The sequence below is a fragment of the Xiphias gladius genome, chromosome 8, assembly GCF_016859285.1.
Source record: "Xiphias gladius isolate SHS-SW01 ecotype Sanya breed wild chromosome 8, ASM1685928v1, whole genome shotgun sequence".
NCBI lineage: Eukaryota > Metazoa > Chordata > Actinopteri > Istiophoriformes > Xiphiidae > Xiphias > Xiphias gladius.
Window position 1 is genome coordinate 3487691 of NC_053407.1, and position 23666 is coordinate 3511356.

The following is a 23666-nucleotide window of genomic DNA, read 5'->3' on the forward strand; positions in this document are numbered from 1 at the left end:
CTGCACTTTTGCAGGTTTAGGTTGGTTAGGCAGCAGCTACAGATACATTTTAATCCATCTTTGAGGAACAAAAAAAAAAATCTTGTGTCTAATCATCAACAATCTCTTTCCCACATAGGAAGAACAGGACCATGTTCATTAATGCAGTATGTTTGTTCACATCACAGTGACACACACACACACACACACACACACACACACACACACACACACACACAAACACACACACACACACACACACACACACACACACAAAAAATTATATTCCAGAGTTTGCTGAACTATAACCAAGACACCTCTAGCCTTGTTTATACGTAACATCTTGTGGGTGAATCCAAATTAACTAACGTTTCGAACATTTTTGGAGGTGCCTCAAAATTGTGATAAGCTGGCAGCTGGTTTATGAAATTAAGTTATATTTTCTGGTCTGAGAGCAGAAAGAGAGAGAAAACAGTTAAAAATGTCACAAAAAAAAAAAAAAAAAAATCAACATACTTCTCAGTCAAACAAGAATGACAGTATATAGTTCTATTTATTACTTTATAAAAGTATTTTTTACAAAGTGGTCACACATTAATACTTGTTGAAAATGATTTTGGATGTCGGAGTTAAAGTGAATTAACACAATGAGGTAACAATCCTTTCCTCTGGTATGAAAATCTGGGCTGAGACACCTTAAGAAAACCTGCTTCACTTAATTTATGTGGCAAAGGTCTTCTGCCGGACAGGTGCAGGCAGCTGAGACATGATTTCGGGCAGGGGGCGTTCCACTACAACCAGAGAATGGTCCTCCAATAAACTCACACACATGAGGTGCTGTGGGAGAGATTATCAAGAGAACATTAAACAAAAGTAAGATTGAAGGGAAATTTAAATATATTGCTTGTTTACAAAAAAACCTTTTTACATTACATTACCTTGTAATGTGAATGTACTGTTTGTGAATACTTGCTACCATGATAAATGAACAGAGCTGTAAAATCCTTTCTGTGCATATTACAAACTGCAGTGCAGCGTTTTGGTGACTGATAAGCCTTTGTAGAACTACTCAAATGTTTCCTGGATTGCATTTCATTGTCTCACCAGTACCTTAAACAACACACCCCTACTGATGCAATCTCCTGCCCTGTTTTAATGCACAGCTGTTTTCAGTCTGATCCTGGCTTAGAAGCAGGGCAGAAGTTGAAGCTAAGCTCCATTGTGCTTAGTATGATGATGGTACCTGGAAATTCTTGCAGATCTTAAAGGCATGATAGTGTCTAATCCTCTCTGGCTCGGGAACACTCCTCAGTGTCATCTGATTGTAGAGCAGAGTCTTTGCTTTAGGGAGGGGCTGCATGTGGAAACACAGACAAAAAAAAAAAAAAAATACAGCTACAGTGTTATTTAATCTATCACCATCCTTCAAAAAAAAAATAAAGAAAAAAGATATACACATAGCATGGCACCGATAAAGCATTTGTAATCAGTAATTTTGTAGGTTTTGTATCAACATGGCAGACAGGTGTCAGTTTAAGTGACATACACACACTCAACAAGCACTTAATTAGGAACACCTGTATACCTGCAGAAGTGCAATGCATGAAATCATGCAGCTACAGATCAGGAGCTTCAGTTAATTTTCCCATCAAACATAACAATGGGGAGAAAATGTGAACTCAGTGACCATGGCCTGTTTGTTGGTGCCAGATGGGCTGGTTTGAGTATTCCTGAAACAGATCTCTTGGGATGTTCTCTCACACTCACACACTCTCTCACACACACACACACACACACACACTCTCTCTCACACACACCAGTCTCTTAAGTTTACTCGGAATGATGTGAAAAACAAAAAACATCCAGTTATGTGGATAGAAACACCTTGTTGGTGAGAAGTCAGAGGAGAACAGCCAAACTGGTGGTACAGATGGTAGTCATGAATCTATGGATCCAACCTACCTTGTGTCAAGTCCAGGCTTGTGGTGGTGGTGTAATGGAGCAGGGGAAAAAGGCAGACTTTGAGCCCCTATCTGAGTATTGTTGCTGATTATGTGCATCCCTTTATGGCCACAATTTACCATCTTCTAATGGCTACTTCCAGTATAAATAATGCATGTCACAAAGCAAAAGCTTTCTCAAAACAAAGAGTTCAGTGTATTTCAGTGGCTTCACCAGTCATCAGATCTGAATCCAATATATCACCTTTGAGATGTCGTAGAACAGTAGATGATGAATAAGCATGATGAACATGAATGTGCAGCTGACAAATCTGCAGAAATTATGTGATGCAATAATGTCAACATGGACTGGATTCTCAAAGGAATGTTTCCAACATCTTGTGGAATCCATGACACAAAGAACTGAGACTGTTTGAGAGCAAAGTGAGGCCCTACCCAGTATTAGTGTGGGGCTCCTAATAAACTGCTTGGAGAGTGTAAATCCTCACATACCAGACTCTGGTCAATGATGCAGAACATGAACATGTCATGCAGAATGATGTGAGCTGGGTTTCTAGGATTGAAGGTGACATGGGTGATTGGTGTGTCCCTCTCCAACCACAGAGAGTGGAGTCCTTGTTTCTGTAGTTTCCGACTCCACTCTGTGTACTCCTTCTGCACCAGAGAGTATTCAAAGATCTGCATACACACACACAATATAAAAGACAATGTAACGAGATCTGTAGAGTGTAACCATTTCAGTATCATCTTTGAAATACTTTATGTTGTTTGTCTTTTATTGTGGCAAGCAGAGCAGGCAGGTTTTAAACAGATGATGATGACAATTATTATTATTACTACTACTAATATCATCATCATCATCATCATCATCATAACCCAAAGTTGGACAGAACCTGATGCAGCATTTACCTGCTGGTCAGCATGTACCATGACGAGGTTGCTGGTCATTGGGTGAATGGCTATTGCAGTGGGGCAGGAGCTGTACACTGGAACTGTACAATGAGGCTGCAAACACAAAGAGATATTAGGAGTTTACTGTTGATAGTTCTTTATAGGTCAAATTAGAACTTTAGCCAAACAAACAAGAAATGACAAAGACTAAGGAGAAAAATATGAATTACAACCAACCTTCAGCTTGTCAAGGTTGTAGACATGGATCTCACAGTCTGTGTTTGCTGTAGCAAGCCACTTGCCATCCTCACTGGCAAACAGCAGGTGGACTTGCTGTCTCGAGCCTGGACATCAAACACAGAGTGGTTATACACTGTTAACATATAGAAATCTGCAGGATGATAGGTTAGTTGGTGTGTGTGTGTGTGTGTGTGTGTGTTGTAACTTTAGATATTTAGTCAACAAATGTCAGTGGTAGTTTACCATTTTGGTCAGATTCATTCAATTTTTCATCAATATGCTTTCACAAAGCTTTTTCTTCTACATATAGAACAATAATTAGCAACTCATAAAAATACAACAAGCACCCTTTTTATGGAAAATGTCTTGGATAGAGCAAAAAAGAAAATTACCAAACACAGTGTTGAACAAAAAACTATCATTAAAGTCCTTTAAAAACCCAGTATGTAGTGTGGCTTGTCAGACTACATCCTACTGGGGTCTTGTTGTGAGTCACTCACCCAAATTAAGTTAAAGTGCTTTCATTAAAAGAACATCTGATTTCTTCTGGTATTATTTAGAGTGCATCTTAACAGCCCATTTTAACTTGATCATGTCCCCCTCACCAATTCAGAAAATGAATTCCACCTCAAAGCTCTATCGGCTGTTGCTCCAGCACCTCATTATCCTTTCCCTCTACTGTATACACTGGACCTGTTTCAGCCATGTTCATGCTTAAATATACATTCGGCGGTCATCCAGAATTCATAGAACCCTAGTTACATACAGCATCTTGTTTTAATACTACAACTGCTCACATTTCGTGGGCAATGTGTTATTTTTACTGGTGGACATGGAAAGCAGTAACAGTGACTCCAGTCTCCCTGAGTCCCATACCTTCACTGATGGTAAGCTAGTAGTTTACACTGATGAGACCACAATGTGACCAATTTGGCTCTAACCCACTGTCTCTGCTAACTCCTACAAAATCCAGGAGGCTGAAAACTTTTTGGACAAAGTTGTCTTCAGAGACCCTACACAGTGCGGGCCGGCACTGCTTCCTGTTTGGCTGACGCTGCTTCTCCTCCAGCTGCGGCCTCTACTCCACCCGCTGCTACTGCTCATCCAGCCGTTGTCTCTCATGCTGCTGCGATCTCCTTCCCTGCTGACCCCTGGCTCCTGCTTGGGGCTAAACCAAAATCCCTGAATAGCTCCTGGACTCCATTAAACCCAGAGCACTGGGCGGTGGTTGGTGTCTGCCAAAAGAGGGGTAGACTTTCCCTTCCGTTTTGACAGTTTTGACATCCTGGGCGAAGATTTCCACTAGCGGCGTGCCAGGGGTCTCTTCCAACTCTCCGACCTTCTGGGTCAAAACCCTGATTTTGGTCTATCCATCACTGCACGTCCACCTTGCAATGGTAATAAAGTTGCAGCTCCATCTCAATCCTGTGGTGTCGCTGCTGGACTTGAAGCCTTGAAGGAAAAGCCGGCAACATTCATCATTGGTGACTCGACCATCAGACATGTGAGAGTCAGCAGAGTGCACACTCTCCCAGGCTTCCCAGGCGCTACTGTACAAGACATTGCTGATAAAATATTTAGATTCCAATCCCAGCTTTGCCAGGGTCCTTGTTCATGTCAGTTAGAATGACATCAGAAGACAGCAGTCTGAGCTGCCCCACAGCAATGTTTATGTGTCTGGTCCACCTTCCACTCATGGTCGTGGCATAGGATGCTTCACGCTTTTGCTCAGCCTCAACAACTGGCTCGTGTCTGTCTGTTACACCAACAGCGTGCACTTTGTTGATAATTTCAACCTCTTCTGGAAACGTGTAAACCTCTTTGGTGCAGATGGTCTCCATCTAAACAGAGCTGGCGCACGGGTGCTTTATGACAATTTGTAATACAATGTCCTTCATCCCAATGCTTCTGTACACACCTGCTGCCCATTAAAGCATCACATTCAGTCCTGTGATGACCTGTCCACCTTGCACTCAAGGTCCTTGGGACAGGGCGGAGGACTTCCTGTGGTCTTCAGGAACTGTTTTCAGAGTCGGACGGTGAGCACTGGAGTCTTCTCCACTTTTGAATGGCAAACTGAAGTTGGTTGTTCTGTTTAGATTAGAGCGAATATAATCTACAGTCCCCCTGGTTTTAACAGTTCTTTGATATTTGATTTCAGTGATTTTTTTTATCCTCCATCATAAGGTTGGACAGAGTTCATTTGGTGGGTGATTTTAAAATTCATGTTGATGACGTGTCTTGCAGCTTTGCAGCTTATTTCCTTTGTCTTTTTACTCAACACTTGCCTGGTCCCAAACACATTAAGGGGTATACTTTGGACCTTGTTTTTACAAATGGTTTAAATATTGACTCCTGTGGTTCTGAAGAGCTGCCTGTTACTGACCATAATTGTGTTTTATGCAAAGTGTCTTTTAACATAGATTCTCTGCCCAGTAAACATCTTAAGTGCTCTCGCATCTTAAATCACCTCACTACTGAAAAGTTTTCTGCCGCTTTTGACCCAAAAGTAGTGTTGTCTTCTCATGCACGTTTAGTTCACTCCTTTAATTCGCATTGCTCCACTGTTTTGGATAAAGTGGCTTCTATTAACATGCAATTTACCCCCTGTTAATTAATCCCCCTCGTTAAATTACTCTATTCGTTGTTTCTGCTCCCCGGCATAAATCTCGGAACAACTGTGGAAATCCACTGATCTTGTTCACTGACTTTACTACAAATACCTTTTAACTGATCTAAACAACATGATTAATGATGCAAGGGTTTCTTATTTTACCAATCTTATTTCCACTAGTAAATGCAACCCCAAAGTCCTGTTCGATACTATCATTAACACTCATGTACATTGTTTTGTCAAATAAGGACCGCAGTCATTTTTCTTTAATCTCTTTGTGAATAACATCAGAAATGTCAAGGCTAGAATTACCCCCTCTTCTACTCTCCTTTCCACTTATCCAATTTGGCCATCAATTTTGGTCTCTCTCTCTATCTCCCATTTCCCTGCAAGACCTCATTGAGCTAGTGGGCAGTATGAAATCCTCCTCCAGTCCTGTTGATATTTTACCTATGTATGTGCTTAAAAATGGTTTTGAGTCTATTGCTTACCTGAGCTGCAGATGATTATTCACAATTTTGCATCCTCCTCACTGGACTACTGTAATTCTCTTTGCACTTGTCTTGGCAAATCATCTCTGAACCAAATGGTCTACAAATGGTCCAGAATGCTGCTGCTAGGCTGTTAACCAGACCCAGCTGAATGACACACATCAGATTCCATTTCATATTCTTTACATTGGCTTCCTATCAAGTTTAGGGTTCATTTTAAGGTACTTGTTCTCACATGTAGAGCCCTTCATGGTCAGGTACCTAAGTATATCCGTGACCTTCTGCATCACTATATTGCTATTTGGTCTCTTAGGTCTTCTGACCAGGGCCTACTGACTGGTCTTACACTCTAAACTGAAAACAAAAGGTGATTGTACCTTTCAAGTAGTGGCTCCAACAATATGGATCTCTCTTCCATTACGCATATGGTCAGCATTCTCACTAGATTGCTTTTAAAATGCAACTGGAGACCCATCTGTTCAAATTGACCTTTGTCTAAACCTAAGGTGTCTAGTGCTTGTTCTTTGGTACATTTCTTTTGGGATCCATGGTTGCCTGTGTTTTGAGTATTTATGGTCTTTTCTTTAACTTTTATCTTGTAGTTTATGTTTTTATTGCTGTATGTTTTTACTGATTACATGTTTTTATGGTCTTAATCTTTTTGAAGCAATTTGTGAATTTAATTTCTTTGAAATTTGTTATAAAATAAATGTATTATCTATTATTATTATTTATTACTATTATCATCATTATTATCATTATTATTAAATTAATTGTGTTATTAATGTGATTAGAAGAAGCTAGATAAGTATCAAGTTAAATCTTTTTTTGCACACAACAGTTGAAATTTGTTTTGTTATTGTGCTGAGTTGAAGCAGATATCTTCATTTGCCACCAAACACACAACTTAAAAAGGATTTTCATCCAATATGCAGATTCAGATTGGATAAAATGCTATCAAACCCAATCCCTAAATGTAATATATTTAAATATTTCAGAAACACCATGCGTACTGAGGTCCCTGGACTCAGACTTGCCTGACTTGGGTTTAAGTGTATGAAGGTATTTGCACTCTGGCTGGTTGATGGCAAGCACAATGACTGAAGAATGGCTGGAAGAAGCAAAGAGTTTGGAGGAGTCAGAGGAGAAGCAGAGCTGGTGGGCCAAACAAAGGTCCTTGGGTAGTTTGGAAACCTAGAAGGAGGAAGAGAAAGATGGACAGAGGGATGAGCTTCATGTTGATCCTTATTCATTATCTACATACACAGTCTATTACAGCATAACACTGCAATCCTCAAACACATACCAAATGTTTCCAGTTTTACATTTAACTCATACTCTAAACAGACTTTACTTTTTTTCGGTAAAGAACACTGACCCCCAGGCAGTTTACTAAAGTTAGAGATCTCATGAACATATTAAGTTGATACTCAGGGCTGTGTGAATTATTAATACAGAGAAGAGCATAAGCGAGTAGAAAGATCAGCATTGAGGAGCCCACCTTGGTGATGCTGATGTTGTTGTTGTTTTTGTTGTACTGTAATCTGTAGAGACGGACACTGGAGACAGTAGAGTATGCAATCCAGCCTCCACATGGGGACAAAGCACTGCAGCAGATATGATCCTCTCCCTGCAGAAGTCAGCACACACGGTCAGCTTTCTATTTCAATATTCTCAAAACTCAAAGATTAAATAAACGGGCACAAAACACCAAGAGGTAATCATGTCAAGTGACCTCTTATGTGACCTTAATATGGACCTTCTGGAAAACTGGAGGTCTGCAAAAAATGTCTAAATTTTGAATGACAAAAGAGAGCAATCTCTCAGTAACTTTGTTGTTGTGGACTAATATTATAAGACAACCATATCACACCAAGTCAACATAATAAGAAAGTAGATTTTTTTCTTCTTGTCTGTAGCCCTACTTTTTAATGCAAAACGGAAACAAAAGACAGACAACAGTGACTGAACAGGCTCCCCAAAGGCAGTACGGTTAAGGTATGGTTAAAGTTAAGTAGAAAAAAAAAAAAAAAAAGTAACCAATGCTGTTAAATTGAATGAAACATTTTGTGCACTAAAACATACTATATGGTTAAGGTTTGGTTAAAGCTGCAATAAATCAATTTTGGCCGATTGGGGCAGCAGAAAAAGCCTAAAATACAATACTGACATGTTATTAATGTACAAAGATGTTATGACAAATGGGTTAGCAAACAGCTGCCCATTTACACATCCTACAGACACAGAGCAATATTACCATTCATTTGGGATCATGTTTGCCTACCTAGCAAAGGGAAGCGCAATATTTACTCTCCTTTTAGCTCTGATTTGGTCTTTACCAACGTCTGAGAAAAATATCTGGCTCTGTAGCTAAATACTCAACTATGTTCATCAGCTTCTTGCCAGTTGTATTTTTTAGTATTTAGGGGCATTTTATGCCTTTTTTACATAGTTGACAGTGGAGAGATGACAGAAAATGAGAGCAGAGAGAGCGGGATAATGACATGGTACAACGTGCTAGTCGCTAACTTTTTCTGTCTGCCATTTGGTGCTGGGCAGGTATCATGCAGTGGGTTCATCTGACTTTTTTTCTCTGAAAACATGTTTTTTTAGAATGGCTTTGCAGCCCATAAAACCAAATAAGGCTACATTACTAGCATAGCACTACGTAGTTATATATACACAAATCTACCTATATAGCTACATAACCCCAACTACATACTAACATGTAACATTTAGCCAGTATTAGCTTCTACCCATGTAACATGAGCTACTGTACATCAAATCTGTATCTCTGTAATGTGATAGTAAGCAGATGTTGTGATTGTTGCGTGGCTGTTTAAAACTCTGACATGAAACAGTAAATTTGTAATATTTATCTATGACAAAATGAGCAATTCCCACTCAGAAGAAGCAAAAAAATAACCAAGTTATGTGGACTTCCAATATGGCAATAAAAGTCTACATTACACAAATAAACACCGGCTTTTCAGAATAAAACACTTGACATCACTGAAAATAACAGCCTGAGAAAGGCTAACCATTATGATTCTTAACCTGTCTAACATAGATGGTTACAGCAGAGTTAAGCTTCCACTGCACCACATAAAAGTCAGGTTTCTATACTGTAAAAGAAAGATAAACAACACATTGAGTGCACACCTTCCGCTTCAGCTGGATCAGTTTCTCTGGTTTCCTCTTCACAGGTAGACTGTCACCGGGCTTTCCTTATAACACAAAGTAGAAACTGTCAAAATTATAACACTATAACAACTGTTCAGTCAGATGGAGATGCCTTTTTAACTGTTTTTCCTGTTTAAAAGCTCTGGTTTAGTTTTCACCATCACTTTTGCTGCTTGCAATTTTCTGCATTATAGTGTATCTCTGTGGATGAGTGTGTGTATTTTCCTCACCATGTCCATCGCTCTCCCCTAATCTCCACAGCTCTAAATGTTGAGGGAACTGGAAGAGCAATAGTCCTGCTTTCTTTGCACAACAAACCAGACTTCTCTACATGGAAGACAGACCAGCGGTAAGCATGTTGCCATGGGTCACGATCTACTTAAAATGTGCTCTCTTAGACATTGATTAGCCACTTCATTAAAATCAGTTACCGGTTTTAATGTTGTGGCTGATCGATGTATATGAAATCAAACTCTATTTTAAAATTAGAAAATAAATAAATAAATAAATAAATAATTCTTACATTTATTTGCTTAGTAGCTAGTAAATTATATGACACAAAGAATAAGATTAAGCCTTTTTCAATTCATTCTTCTTGAACTCTAGTAATAATATACTGATTATGTACTCACATGTGGGAAAGCTATTTTGCGCAGTGCTGACTCCTGGGTGTTCTTCTCCACCTTGTCCAGCAGGGGTCGCACCACCAGCTGGGTGTCCATACCTGACAGGATGACCAACATCAAAACATCATCCTCATCATCATCTTGTCATATGACAAGTTTACATTTGAGATGGCTGTATAATTCATTGCACAGTACATGTTCCCCTGTTTTGCACACTGCTAAAAGCTGGCATCTCTAACACACAGATACCAGAAGTAAGAGCTTGCACATATATGATTAACTAATGCGTTGTTGCATGACATCAGATTGCATCATTGCAGAAGTTAAGCCAGGGTCAACTTTTTTGCTGAAACCCTATTGTGGTCTTATTTCAAATGAAATGAAAAGGATGTAATTTTGCACACTGCGCTATTGTTGGTCTACACAGAGGCTAAGACCAGGAATCCATAGTGACACCTTAATATAATGAGCAAAACCCTGCTGTCTTTGACATCCACATAAACAAAAAAAAAAAAAAAAAAAAAAAAAAAAATGGTTGCAACTGATCCCCATGACTGCAAGCTTAGCTTATATTATTGTATAGTAATAAAACGATTGACAGCACTGTTTCATTGCGACAACTGCAGTATTATACAGAATAACAGTATCCTTATGGTACATGCAGACAATAGTGGCTTAAAGTGCATTAAAATAACTTTGTTGGCATCAATTGTTATATCCAATAGCAGTTTTAGAGAGTGAATGCTGACAATACTGTGAACAATTTTACAGCTTTGCTAATGGTTCTGTGAAGCTGATGCTAATGAGAGCATGGCAGTATGTTCACAATATTAACATGCTGATGTTTAGCAGCTGTAATGTTTATCACGTTTACCATCTTAGTTTAGCATGGCAGTATACTGTTTGCTACTAAGCACTAAACACAAAGTACAGCTATGGTGATGGGAATATCATTAGTTGTGCAGGTATTTAGTCATAAGCGAAATTTTGGTCAAATTAAAATTTTGACCAGATGATGGCGCAAGAGAAAAGTTACGGGTTCAGTTATCAGAGTATTATATCAAAGTTATTACAATTGATTCTCAGGGCAACATGAGAGTCTGTACCAAACTCCATGGCAATCCCCCCAATAGTTGTTGAGATACCATATTAGCTCAAATACGAACAGGTAGTCGATTAAAAGCTGGGTCTCCAATAATGTCAGGGGCGTGGTCAACACAAACAAATAAAGGCCAGCCCCCAAATACAGGTTGGGGAAAAAACAATGGTGGATAAACTCCTGGTGCCTGTTATATAATGTGCATGCCAGTAAAGCATAGTGTACATTTCTACTGCTTTAAATTAATAATTGAACAATACAATCATGCTATTTTCAACACTTTGTTGTTCATTCTGATCAACTTTGCTTTTTTGTCCTTTAATCCCATCCAGCTGTGGTTGCATAGGGTATGCCAACAAATTTCACGCAGTATCAATAAATAAAAGCCATGTTAAGAAATGAAGGGTTTCTGTCGTCTGAAACTCTTGAGGGCTTTTAATTTGGAACGTTTACAGAAAGTGTTGAGTTACAGCGTAATGCAGTAACTTTAACAGGGCAAACGGGTGGAGATTACAACGAGGCTTCATACTAAAGTGTGACCAATTATACTTAACAAAAGAGATGGAATAAGAAAAAAAGGCCTGCCTCTAATACACACCTGCTTCAAATAAAGGCCTGTTACCTTCTGCAGTTCAGGTCAGTGAAGACCCCAGTCACTATTTGAGGAAATATGGTATTTCAGTATGGACTGACCGACATTGCCATCCAAAAATCCATACCCAATGGCTAAAAACTGAAATATGGCCTAATTTAATGATATTCATAAATGTCACTTCTTAAAATTAGAATTGGCCATCAGAAATCATATGGAGGGACCTTGTATTTTGCACATTTTAATTGGTTTAAAGTCTGATGATTTGAGGAGTCAGTTGTTTTGTTTCCTCCCTTCTTGGCTTGATTAACTTCATTTGTATTTGAATCATAATTGAATTTTTTTTTTTAAATGATCGCAAAAAAAAAAATCTCTCTCTCTCAGCTGTTCTGGCGGCATGTCATGGCCCAACACCTTACTAAGACACTGTATGTCGGGTTTTCCTTTAATAGACACCTGTGTGTGTGTCATACACACACAGTGAAATAAAAATACAGACATAAAATGTACGCTTGACACAATTATTCGCACTTTTGATGAATTTAAATTTGTTCCTTAAACAAAATTTAAAAGAAAAAAACAAACAAGTAAGATGCTTAATTTTCAGTGTTCAAATGACCTGAATTAACCAATGAATGATGGTTTTACTTCATTAAAAGGGGCTGATTGTTTCAAGTTTCTTTTTCACAGCGGTGAAGACAAGAGAGCTGTCTGAGAGCATCAGAAATGCTATTATCAAAATACATAACAATTCCAAAGGCTACAAAGCAATTGGCAAAGATCTTGAAATTCCTGTTTCAAAGGTTTGTAATGTTATCAAGTAGTTTTACAGTCATAAAACTTAAAATGCTACCATGTGGTGGTATGAAGAAACTCAATGAGGGAAGTCAGCAAGGGTTATTGCAGATTGTGGAAAAAATACCAAGCTGACATCCATGGGTGAAAGCCAAGGCAGACAACAATAATGATAGAGAGGCACAAAAAGGCAATACTAATGTTTGCAAAAACCTTCATAGATAAGCCACAGTCTTGATGGAATGCATCAGTTTGTTTATAGGCGAGGAAATGAAGCCCAAAAGGGGAAAAAAAACCCCACCCTACCTATAGTAAAACATGCTTGAGGTTCTTTCATGCTGTGGTGCTGATTTGCTGCCTCTGGTACTGGAGGCACTGAATGTATTAAAGGAATGATGAAAGCAGAAGATTACCATTTTAGAGCGAATGTGTTACCCAGTGTCAGAAAACTACGTTGCAGGTCTTTCATCAGGACAATGACCCAAAACACACACACAGCAGCACAAAAGAATGGTTGAAAAGGAAAAGATGGACTGTTTTAAACTGGCCAGCTATGAGTCCTTACCTGAATCCCATTGAAAACCTTAAGAGAGAGCTGAAATCTGCCATTGCAAAGGTGCAAGAAGCTTCTAGTTGGCTATAACAAACGTTTCGAGGCTGTCATTCTTGCCAGAGGTTATGCAACCAAATATTAGTGAAGGGTGACAATAATTATGTCTGGGGTACATTTTGTGTTATTACTTCACTATTTTGTTTTTTATTTTTATTTTCTTTTGTTCAGTAACCTTGGACATCTAATTAAAATACTTTGATTATATAAAAAATTATTAATTTGAATTCATTTCTGAAGATATTATAAATTCTGTTCTTATAATAATAATAATAATAATAATAATAATAATTTCAACCAAGAGTGTATCTATCCATCCATTTATATCCATATCCATCAACAGACAGAGAGTGACAGACAGAGTGACAGATCAAAAACCAACAGCTGATTTAACACTGACCTCCAGAAACCACAGCAGTCTCAGTGTGGGCAAGTGCCTTCACATCATGTGAGTGGTTTTTAAAGGTCCTAGTTCGAACCCACTCCTTATCCTGCTTGCCCACAGTGGAGGAGATGAACTGGAACTGGATGACAGTGCCCTCTGACGTCCCAGCTACCAGACTGCTCTGATCCTGTTGAATATTTAGAAAGTTTAACATTGTTGTTTCCATAGGGTTTGTATACTTAAAGTGCCTAGAAGTTGTGTAATGTGTCCTAATTATTAGTTACACGTTTACCTGTGAAACAGAAAGAGCCAGAACGTCCCACTTTGTAACTAGGTGAGTTCTGACCAGCGTTCCTGTGTGTCCGTCCCAGATCTGGACTTTTCCGGCAGAATCACCACTAATGATGGTGTGGTTAGACAGGAAGGCAACACTCCAAACAACTACCTCTTTGCTTTTGGGTGTCCCAACACCTCTCTCAACCAGCAGTCTGTGTGTAGCTTGGCCTGAGGCCAGCAAAAACAAAAGCAGAAACTGTAAGGTCACAATTATATCATTAGGGGATATTTAAGGAACACATGGAGTTAACAGACACCAAACTCACCTTCTGATGTTCAATTTGAATATTTTAACTGATCGTAGGTTCTGTGCTAATCATGGAAAACACTTCAGGATTGAGTTCTATCTGCTTACCTGTCTCAGCATCAAAGATTCTGATCATGTCCATCATGCCAGCAGCAATCAGTGTACCAGAGGGATGCCAGGACAGAGATATAATACGACCTAGTAGATCACATATTGGACACCGGTCACATCAAGGAGCTCAAACAACAAGTATGTTGCTGGACACATAAATGCAATTAATTGTGACATGCACATAGTGATGATAAGAAACTGTAAGGACAAGTATGGATTTATGAATACTTCCAGCTGAAAAACAAAAATACCACGGAATCAGCTTGTTCTCTTACCTTTCTGCCTGTCGAGGTTTCTTTGAAACCGAATGCGCTCCTCCAGTATTTCAAACATTTTTACTGTTCCATCCTCACAACCAACCTGACAGAGAAAACATTCCCTCATTTAATAATCAAAGCTGAAGGCTAGATGAGGCCCTTCACTTCTATTCTAACTCTGGAAACTTTAGCCTTTGCGGATAAATTTGTGCATAGGGCATAAAGTAAATATAATAGCCACAAGGTCTTGACGAACCGCTAGCATTGCTCCCTGGTTGTTGCTACTGATGGTCCAGATGGGTCCTCCATAGGCCAAAACAGTGTACCTGGGCCTCAGGTTCTCCAGGTCATACTCTGTGATCTCTCCATTCAAACCAGCACTGAACAGACGCTGGTCCACCCAACACAGTGCCTCAGCAGCCCTGCTGTCTTGTCCTGGCATCACCTGGGCATCAAAATCAAAACAAATTTGGAGATTATCCCTGCACATCTTACCTCCAGCTGTAAGTATTTGCCTTGCAGACACCAATCCATTTTTTGTAGGAAGACACTTATGCCAAACTCCACTGACAAATTAAGCATTTTAGAGTTTCTTTTCTTATCTGCAAAAGTACATAGGAAGGAGAATGTGACTTGAATTAAAGTAGCCCTAAAAAGCACTCTTTAATACGAAGTACATGTAACAAACTTAAGCAGTACTTACTTAAACCAGAAAAAAAAACAAAAAATCTGAAAGAAGACGCCTAAAACATTGGACTTTATTAATCAAAGTGCTGCTATTCAGTTGTTAATACAAGTCGTCGAATTCTGCAGAGGACTTTAGAATACAAAACACAAGTGGACCATGTGGGAACGTTATCTGGACTTCCTCTATTTTGTTACCTTTTCTTGGAAGTAATTGTCAGCGAAGTTGAAGATCTCCACAGCTCCATCAGCCCGGGACAGGGCCAGACGCTCAGAGCGGCTGTTAAACGCCATGGCTCTGATAGCACTGGGCATGTAGTCGAAGAACCGAACGCGGTGCACCTTGAACTCACCCATTTTACTGTTAAGTAAAACACAAACAGAGAGGGTAATCAAAGGTGGGCAGGCTACAGTATGAGACAACCTGTACACATGCTGTCCGTTGACAAAACCAAAACCTTAAAGGTTAAACACACGGAATCCAAAGTTTTGTTTAACAATTCATTAAGTTCAACAATATTAACAATAATTATAAAACACCATTTACCCTTTTTTGTCACAATCACTAAACTTTCTCCGCTACCAAATCCACAAGGTGGAAAACAGCAGGAGCCACGTTGAGGACCTTTGAACCGGTACTGATTCCCCCTAACAAGCTACGGAAATACGTCATCACTCTGACACAGCTAGCGGTAAATACTTCTGAAATACGAGCACTGACTAAACGAAGCTGGTTATTGTTATCGGAACTGCTTTGTTGAGACTGGTTTTATTGGTTGTTTTTATTGGATCTATAACTTATCGGCCATTTTTGTCTTGATGTTGTACGACGGTCTTCGCTATTTAACAGGACAATGGTTCAGATAATCATAAGGTAAGAATGGTGAACTAACTTCACTTTAGCTTACTGTTACCTCGTAAATTTGTATTTCCAGCAATTTATAGGACGTTACTCATTTATTTATTTACTTTTTGGAGTACGTTATGGAATTTTAATATTAAGTCTTTCTATGTATTTTTAGTTGATGTTGGTGTGTATGTACTCCTTTAGAGGCAGTGCGGATGGCAGCAGTCCTCCAGAATGGCTGCTGGTGGAACTGCAGGGAGAGATGATGTCCAGACAGAACTCTGTTCTGGCAGGAAATGTGATGGGAGACCTTCTCTACACCAAAGAGGTAAACAAAAGACTGAAAAGCAAAAGTTTGCTCTTCAACTACAAACTGAGTTTTAGATGATATGTTGCCAAACAAAAATAGCTATTAATTAACACTTTGACAGAACTCAGGCTGGACTTTGCAGAAACAACGTACGTGCAAATCTACAATTAGAAAGGTAGATTGGTGTCTCTAAGAAGCAGGACATGACATAAGGAGAAGCCTATATTTTGTTGCACTAAAATTCCAATTATTTGTCACTGTGGATCGGTTTGTAGTGTATTTGCTAAACCAAGAACCACAGAAAATTATTTGATTAAAAACAAAACATTTGCACTAATAGTTTAGATCACAGCATCATGTTACTGGATATCATAACCTAATGAGTAGGTCCTTCGCATCTCTGAATTTTAATTTTTGTAGAAGCGAACAGTCCTTTTTCTCATTCTTAAAAGACATCTTTTCGGTTATTTTATTTCTTAAGGCTGAAACTAATGACTGTTTTTCATGATCAATTAATGCTGATTATTTTATCAATTAATTGATTAACAATATTGTCTATAAAATGTCAGAAAATAGCAATAATGCTCATCCCAGAGCAAGAGTTGATGTCTTCAGATTAAATGTTCCATCCTATCAACAGTCCAAAATCCACAGATATTAAACTAATAATTTCATAATACGATCATAGAAGAGAGGTAAATGAAAACCAGCAAATCCTCAAATTAGAGAAGATTTTTTTGGGTAAAAAAGACTATAAATGGTTAATCAATTATTAAAATTATTGCCGATTAACTTTCTGTGGATCAGCTACTTGATTAATCATCTATTTGTTTCAGCTCTAGTATTCATCCTTTCCATATGGTGTTTTCTATTAGTATGGAGTATATCTATCCCTGTCTAAGAGCAGATTGTGAATATGTACAGTTAGGTCCACAAGTATTTGGACAGTTAACACAATTTTTGTATTTTTGCCCCTGTACACCACCACAATGAATTTGCCATCAAGATGTTATTGAAGTGTAGACTTATAGCTTTAATTCAAGGGGTTTTACAAAAATATCACATTAACCATTTAGGAATTACAGTCATTTTTATACATAGTCCCTCATTTTCAGAGGCTCAAAAGTAATTGGAACAAAAACCATTATTTTTAATATAAGGATTATTTTTAATACTTGGATGAAAATCCTTTACAGTCATGGCTGGCTGAAGTATGGAACCCACGGACATCCCCAAATGCTGAGTTTATTCCCGTGAGACTATTTGCCAGGCTTTTACTGCAGCCACTTTCAGTTACTGCTTCTTTGTGGGTTTTTCTGCCGTCAGTTTTGTCTTCATTAAATGTAAAACATGCTCAGTTGGATTGAGGTCAGGTGACTGAATTGGCCACTGAAGAATTTTACATTTCTTTGCCTTGAGAAGCTCTTGGGTTGTTTTCGCAGTATATTTTGGGTCATTATCCATCTATACTGTGAATAATCATCCTTTCCGTTTTGCAGCATGTGGCAGAATCTGAGCAGATAGCATAGCCCTGTGCACTTCAGAATTCATCCTGCTACTTCTATCAGCAGTCACATCATCAATAAACACCAGTGACCCAGTTCCATTGGCAGCCAGATTTAGATTTATGCCCATGCTATAACACTGCCTCCACCATGTTTGACAGATGATGTGATATGCTTTGGATCATGAGTCGTTCCTTTCCTTCTTCATACTCTTCTCTTCCCATCATTCTGGTATAAGTTAATATTTGTTTCATCTTTCCAAAGAATCTTGTTCCAGAACTGGGCAGGCCTTTTTAGAGGGTTTCTGGCAAAATCTAATCTGGTCTTTCTATTATTAGTGTGTTACCAGTGGCTTGCACCTTGTGGTAAACTCTCTGTATTTACATTCATGAAGGCGTCTCTTGATTGTGGACTCGGGCAATGATATGCCTACCTCCTCGAGAGTGTTTTTAGCATGGGTAGATATAATGAATGGGTTTTTCTTCAAGGAAAGAATTCTGCAATCATCCATTTTAGTTGTGTTGCTGAGCTCACCACTTCATTCCTTCTTTTTAAGAATGTACCAAATTATTCATTTGGCCACTCCTAAAGTTTATGCTATCTGTCTGATAGGTTTGTTTTGTTTGTTCGGCCTAATGATGGCCTCCTTCATTTGCATCGGCACCTATTTGGACTGAAATTTGAGAATTCCCATGAACAGCTGCCAAATGCAAATTCAGTACTTGGAATCCACTCCAGACCTTTCATCTGTTTCATTTGTCATGAAATAACAAAGTAACGGGCCACACCAGGCCGTGGAATTTATCAAATGTCAATTGTCCAATTACTTTTGAGCCTCTGAAAATGAGGGACTATGTATAAAAATGGCTGTAATTCCTAAATGGTTAATGTGATATTTTTGTCAAACCCCTTGAATTAAAGCTGAAAGTCTATATTTCAATAGCATCTTGATGGCTTTGTTTCAAATCCATTGTGGTGGCAAAATTATTAAAATACAGAGGCAAAATTATGAAAATTTTGTCACTGTCTAAATAATTATGGACCTAACTGTATTCTTCTAAGACTAGATCTTGCATGGAGAAAAAGCAGAGCTGTAATGATTATATAGGGGTTGAAAGTCTGTTTAACCTATGATGACACCCCTGATCATGGGTGCACTTACTCTATAAATCTGAACTGAAAAAAGAAACATTGGCACTGAAACACTTGGATTGAAAAAGGTTGTACTGGCACTGAAAAATAATATTGAACACTGAAATAAAAAACATGGGCATGAAAAAAAATCAAAGCTTTCAATAAACAAGACTATATCAAAATTTAGTATATGGCTATACCGCCCGTTATTTTTTGGGTTTTCTGCTTTTAATACCGTGACATCATCTGAAAAAATCACCATAAACATAAGTTAAAGACAACGCCTGCGCTGTTATTTCGGCTATATTTAATTGTAAAATGATCAATGAGAAAGTTAGAAGCTAATACAAATCTATGTTAGCTGCCATGCAGTCCGATACATGGGGAGGTGTGCCTTTGGAGGGAAAGCCCGACATCCCACTTGCGGTGCAATTCTTGCTTTTTTTAATGGAAAGTAGTGGAGCCACAACATTTGTGGCTAGGTGCTTTTTTTGATGTTAAAGGGGTTGTTTAAGGGGTCTGATAAGTCAGTAAATCTAGTGACAAAGGCACTAAGGCCTGGGCCACACCGCCTACCTCACCTGTGCGTGACAGTCATATTACGCCTTGATTTTCATTTTTGGTGCCCATGTGAAAAGGTTAGAGCAGTCACACAGCCTGTCTGAGGTGCGGCTTGAGCCTTGCTGTTGCGATGCTTCAACTAAATTTTCGGCACCTTGCCTATTTTTCACGTGACATGCGCTATTCTCAGCAAAAAGGGAAAAGACCTGTTGATAGTCATATTGATTTTGTACTAGTAACATTATACAACTGACAGCTTTCAGTATAATTTCAATGTCTAGGCTGTATCTGAATATGTAAAAGACATGAAAAATATATAAATAAATAAAAACATTTTAGCAGTTGCACATTTTTAAAGGAGAAAGTGGAGGCTACATGTGTACTATAGTCATTGCAGAAACTGAGTGTAGGCTATAACTGTATAGTAGGCTGTAGCTATAGGGACTGTTCATCAATGATGATCATTATTATTGATGGCCATTATCAAAGGCCAACTCAGTGTAGAAATATAAGGTTGGCAGTAGTAGCACTGCAGCAACAACGCTGGCGGTGTGGAGACACGTGCAAGCTGCAGCATTTCTGCGAGCTAGCTGTCATGCACAGGTAGGTGGTGTGGCCCAGGCATAAATTGGCGACACTACCTGTAAACGCCCCCTTGATGATGAAATAGAAGCTGTTTGCACAAGTTCATTTGGAAAGAGCTACAGCCAGTTAGGATACTTCATCACTCAGCTGGCCGACCAATGGTGTAATTGCATTACTCGCTCAAACGGAATTTTGCTGTAACTTCATCAGTCAGTCAGTCAGCAACAAACATTTGCATTTATAGGGCTGGCCCGGCTATTGCAGTCCAGCCAAAAGTGACTAAGTGTGTTACTTTTTTTTTTAATTGAAAACTTGGATATTTTTTTTTTTTGATAGACCTGTTTTATTTTTCAGTGCAAATTTTTTCAGTTCCCGTACAACTTTTTCAATACTAGCATTTCAATGCCAATGTTTCCTATTTCAGTTAAGGTTTTGTGCATTTTTACTCCTTTTTGTTTCCTCTTCTCAATATATAAGGAGCTTTTAGCTTCAATCGATTAGTAAATCGACAAAAAATAAATTTGAAAATATTTAGAAAATTGATTCTTTTCATTTTTCAAGCAAAAATGCTAAACTGTCTTCTTCTAGCCCCTCAACTGTGAGGATTTGCTGCATTTCTCGCTATTACGTGATAGTACACTAAGTATCTTTAGATTTTGGGCTGTTGATCAGACAAACAAGCAATTTTAAAATGTCATCTCGATGGACAATTTTTTTGACTATTTTTCTGACCAAGAAAGTGATCATCAGACTAATCAGAAATGAAAATAATCAGTAGTAGTATTCCTACTTGAAGTGGTCTTTCTTTTGTTGCCAACTCTTGTTAACTCTCAATATGTAAGAGTTTTTACTACCTCATGGCACAGAATGAGTATATCTCCAGAGGTTCAGCTGGTCCTTTCCCTGTCATCCCTCAGTCTCATTTTAATGAACTGTTTTTCTTCCATCCTCCACCAGGGGGTGCCAGTGCTGATTGTAGGACATCATATTCTGTATGGGAAGCAGGTCAAACTGGAGAAATGCTTTGCTGTCCTCACCAAGCATTCCGACCATTTGCAGGTTACTCTGGGCAGCCATGACAATGACAGTAACAAGGATGATGTCATACAGGCACCCATGGAAACGGACCAACAAGGGTCCACCTCCAAGTCTTACTGTGTGTCTGCCCTCATCAAACAGAAGCTAATCTTTAAGACGCGTCCAAAACCCATCATCACTAATGTACCCAAGAAGGTATAGTGTGACCATGTTTTCTCATATGGTCAGAGGTCTTGTGTGATGGTAACTAGTGCTCCATCTGACATTTAGAGTATTGGACTTTTTTTTTTTTTTTTTTCACAGTATAATTCAGTTTGTGTCATCCAACTCTGATATGATGCAGTTTGATTTTACATTTTGTTGTACAATTGATCAATACTACACCTTTTTATAGAGAGACTTTAATGAGGCTCCCCACAAGTATGAATGAATGTTGTATTGTTTTTCTGAGATTCTTAGACAAACAGTCCCATGACCATCTAAATGCTTTTTCAAAGGCTCTTGCACACTGACAAATATCACATTCTAAACGGATTACTAAATAATTAGTAATAATAATAAGTCTTTTTTTGCAAAAGAATTTTGGAGATCAGGACAGAATAACCTTATATACGACAATAAATGCGATGTGTAGAATTATCTTCGGTTGCCACTGAGACATGTCTATGTTATTGGTGTATATAACTTAACATGAACCATAAACTGTTTTAAAGTTTTGAGGAAAGGTTGTATAGTATGGAACATAAGTTGCAGGTGTTTAGAGTTGGGTAACAAGTCCCAAAAGGTTTGCAAAATTTGTTCATTTTCCATACACATTCATGTTTGTCCGTATTTTTTGGAGATGTTGCAGCAATGTTCTCTCAGATTTAATCATCAAATGGAGCCCGTATAGCTGAATTGACAGTACTTGTTGCTCATTTTCTATTGCAAAACATAATCTTGACAACTGACTAAAATGTGTCGGTTTGGTCGAAAAAAGGCATCTAGAAATTTTAGATTGAGGAACCTATGACTGCCGTAAACAACTGATAACTACTGATAAATAGCATCCAAACCTATTTTACTCTCTAAAAGACATTCTCTGATAGTTCACCAAATTTGTACTAATCTTCATTAAAAGGGTACTCCAGTGCTTTACTGTCATAGTTTCATAAAATAGGGGGACAAAATTAAAAATTGAAGCAGCAGAGGCTGAAATAAACTGACTTTGAGGTCCTAGTTTGGGTCAAGCTCCAAAAAGACTGTGTCTCACACTTCCCATAATGAAACTTGATGGCATCTCTCATTGGACCTTTTTTCAAACCCCACGATTCCAGTTTGTAATGTGGGATTTTAGGGCTTATTTTCTCAAATGCTATGGCTCAGGAGTTTAGCATTAGACAAAAATCTCCAGGAAATGGTCATGTGAAATGAAGTTGCACACCTTAAATTCAAAGGCCAGTTACCCCTGCAGGGATCCATCTCAACATTCATAAATTTAAGACACTATTGAATCAGTTTGTTCAGCCACCAAGGCCCTGTTCATACCTGGCATTAACATGCGTCTTGGATAATCTGATGACAAGTAGACAGCTGTAATTACGTTATTTTACACCTTGCATTAGATTACATCTTGACATGCATCTCAAGTGACCGCTTGTGATTGGTCCAAATGGTCCAAAATATTTTTTAAATTTTCACATGTCATGGACAAAGCCAGCTTACACGACTGACATTACCTACGCGTGCTTTCGCAGAGGATGTCAGCTGAGTAGGTGATCCTTCAGTGTGACTCAGGACACATTTGTGCACACACTGCTAAAAGAATTTGGCCGTATGCGGCCCAGACCAACTCTGAATGTGGTCTGATTAATCGGATCTCAGTGTGTCCTCAATGTGTCTTTGATGTATTCACATCTCTACTTAGAGCTGTCCACATGTGATCGGCTAAGCCAAGATGCATGTTAAGGTCAGATATGAACAGGGTCCAAGTGAGTCCCTCATATGTATAGATGACAGAGATCTGCTCACACCAATGAGAGTAGAAGAGTAAATGTTTTAGTGGGCGGGATGAATAAGGTGGTTCTGCTGCTTCCCAACAACACTCTCAGTGTGGTAAATATACTGTAGCATTGTGAAGAGATGAACAGGGATATACAGTACATAAGCTGCAGTGTGGACCACGCTCCCTCCAACTCTTAATGAGGTTTGGACAAACAGTTTACTATTAGTTAAGTCCTATAATAATCTCAGTGCTGTCTTGTCCTGGCACTAAACAATATCTGAGGATTCATACTGAATGAATGTCAGTGTTTTGGCGTATAAAAGGAAGAATATTAAGCTGAATATTTACTACCTTCAAATAAGACCAAAAAACATGAGGATACAGAATTGTTTATATGGTCACAATCAATGTGATGCTATAATAAAGCAGCACAGCACAGTTACATTAAGAATTAAAAAAGTGACTACAGAAAGAATATGATAAGGTAGGAGTAAAAAAGTACAGAAAAAAGCCATCCTCATAGAGCATGGTGAATGAATGGTGACTTCAGCACATCCCCCTCCCCCAGACCCCTAATTTTAAGCATACTGTACCATGTGAT

At 38.6% G+C, this 23666-nt stretch overlaps 2 protein-coding genes across 2 annotated transcripts in view; one reads left to right on the forward strand and one right to left on the reverse strand.

The window, feature by feature from the left end:
* Window positions 1-513: 513 nt before the first annotated feature.
* On the reverse strand, window positions 514-15778 carry utp4 (UTP4 small subunit processome component). The gene is made up of 17 exons (XM_040132936.1): window positions 15649-15778; window positions 15300-15462; window positions 14674-14862; window positions 14436-14520; window positions 14158-14247; window positions 13759-13970; window positions 13482-13653; window positions 9992-10083; window positions 9590-9686; window positions 9339-9403; window positions 7678-7806; window positions 7214-7370; window positions 3069-3175; window positions 2850-2945; window positions 2433-2618; window positions 1223-1333; window positions 514-816 (listed from the first exon to the last, which is right to left on the reverse strand). The coding sequence occupies exons 2-17, from the start codon at window positions 15456-15458 to the stop codon at window positions 700-702; spliced, it is 2064 nt and encodes a 687-aa protein (XP_039988870.1). The 5' UTR covers window positions 15459-15462; window positions 15649-15778; the 3' UTR covers window positions 514-699.
* chtf8 (CTF8, chromosome transmission fidelity factor 8 homolog (S. cerevisiae)) overlaps window positions 15723-23666 on the forward strand; it is an 8246-nt gene continuing 302 nt past the window's right edge. Inside the window, exons 1-4 of the mRNA XM_040132937.1 lie at window positions 15723-15793; window positions 15952-15975; window positions 16153-16276; window positions 21001-23666. The exon at window positions 21001-23666 is cut by the window's right edge and continues 302 nt beyond it. Of these exons, the coding sequence (XP_039988871.1) occupies window positions 15956-15975; window positions 16153-16276; window positions 21001-21282 (426 nt within the window). The 5' untranslated portion in view covers window positions 15723-15793; window positions 15952-15955 and the 3' untranslated portion in view covers window positions 21283-23666. The remainder of the gene's footprint in view (window positions 15794-15951; window positions 15976-16152; window positions 16277-21000) is intronic.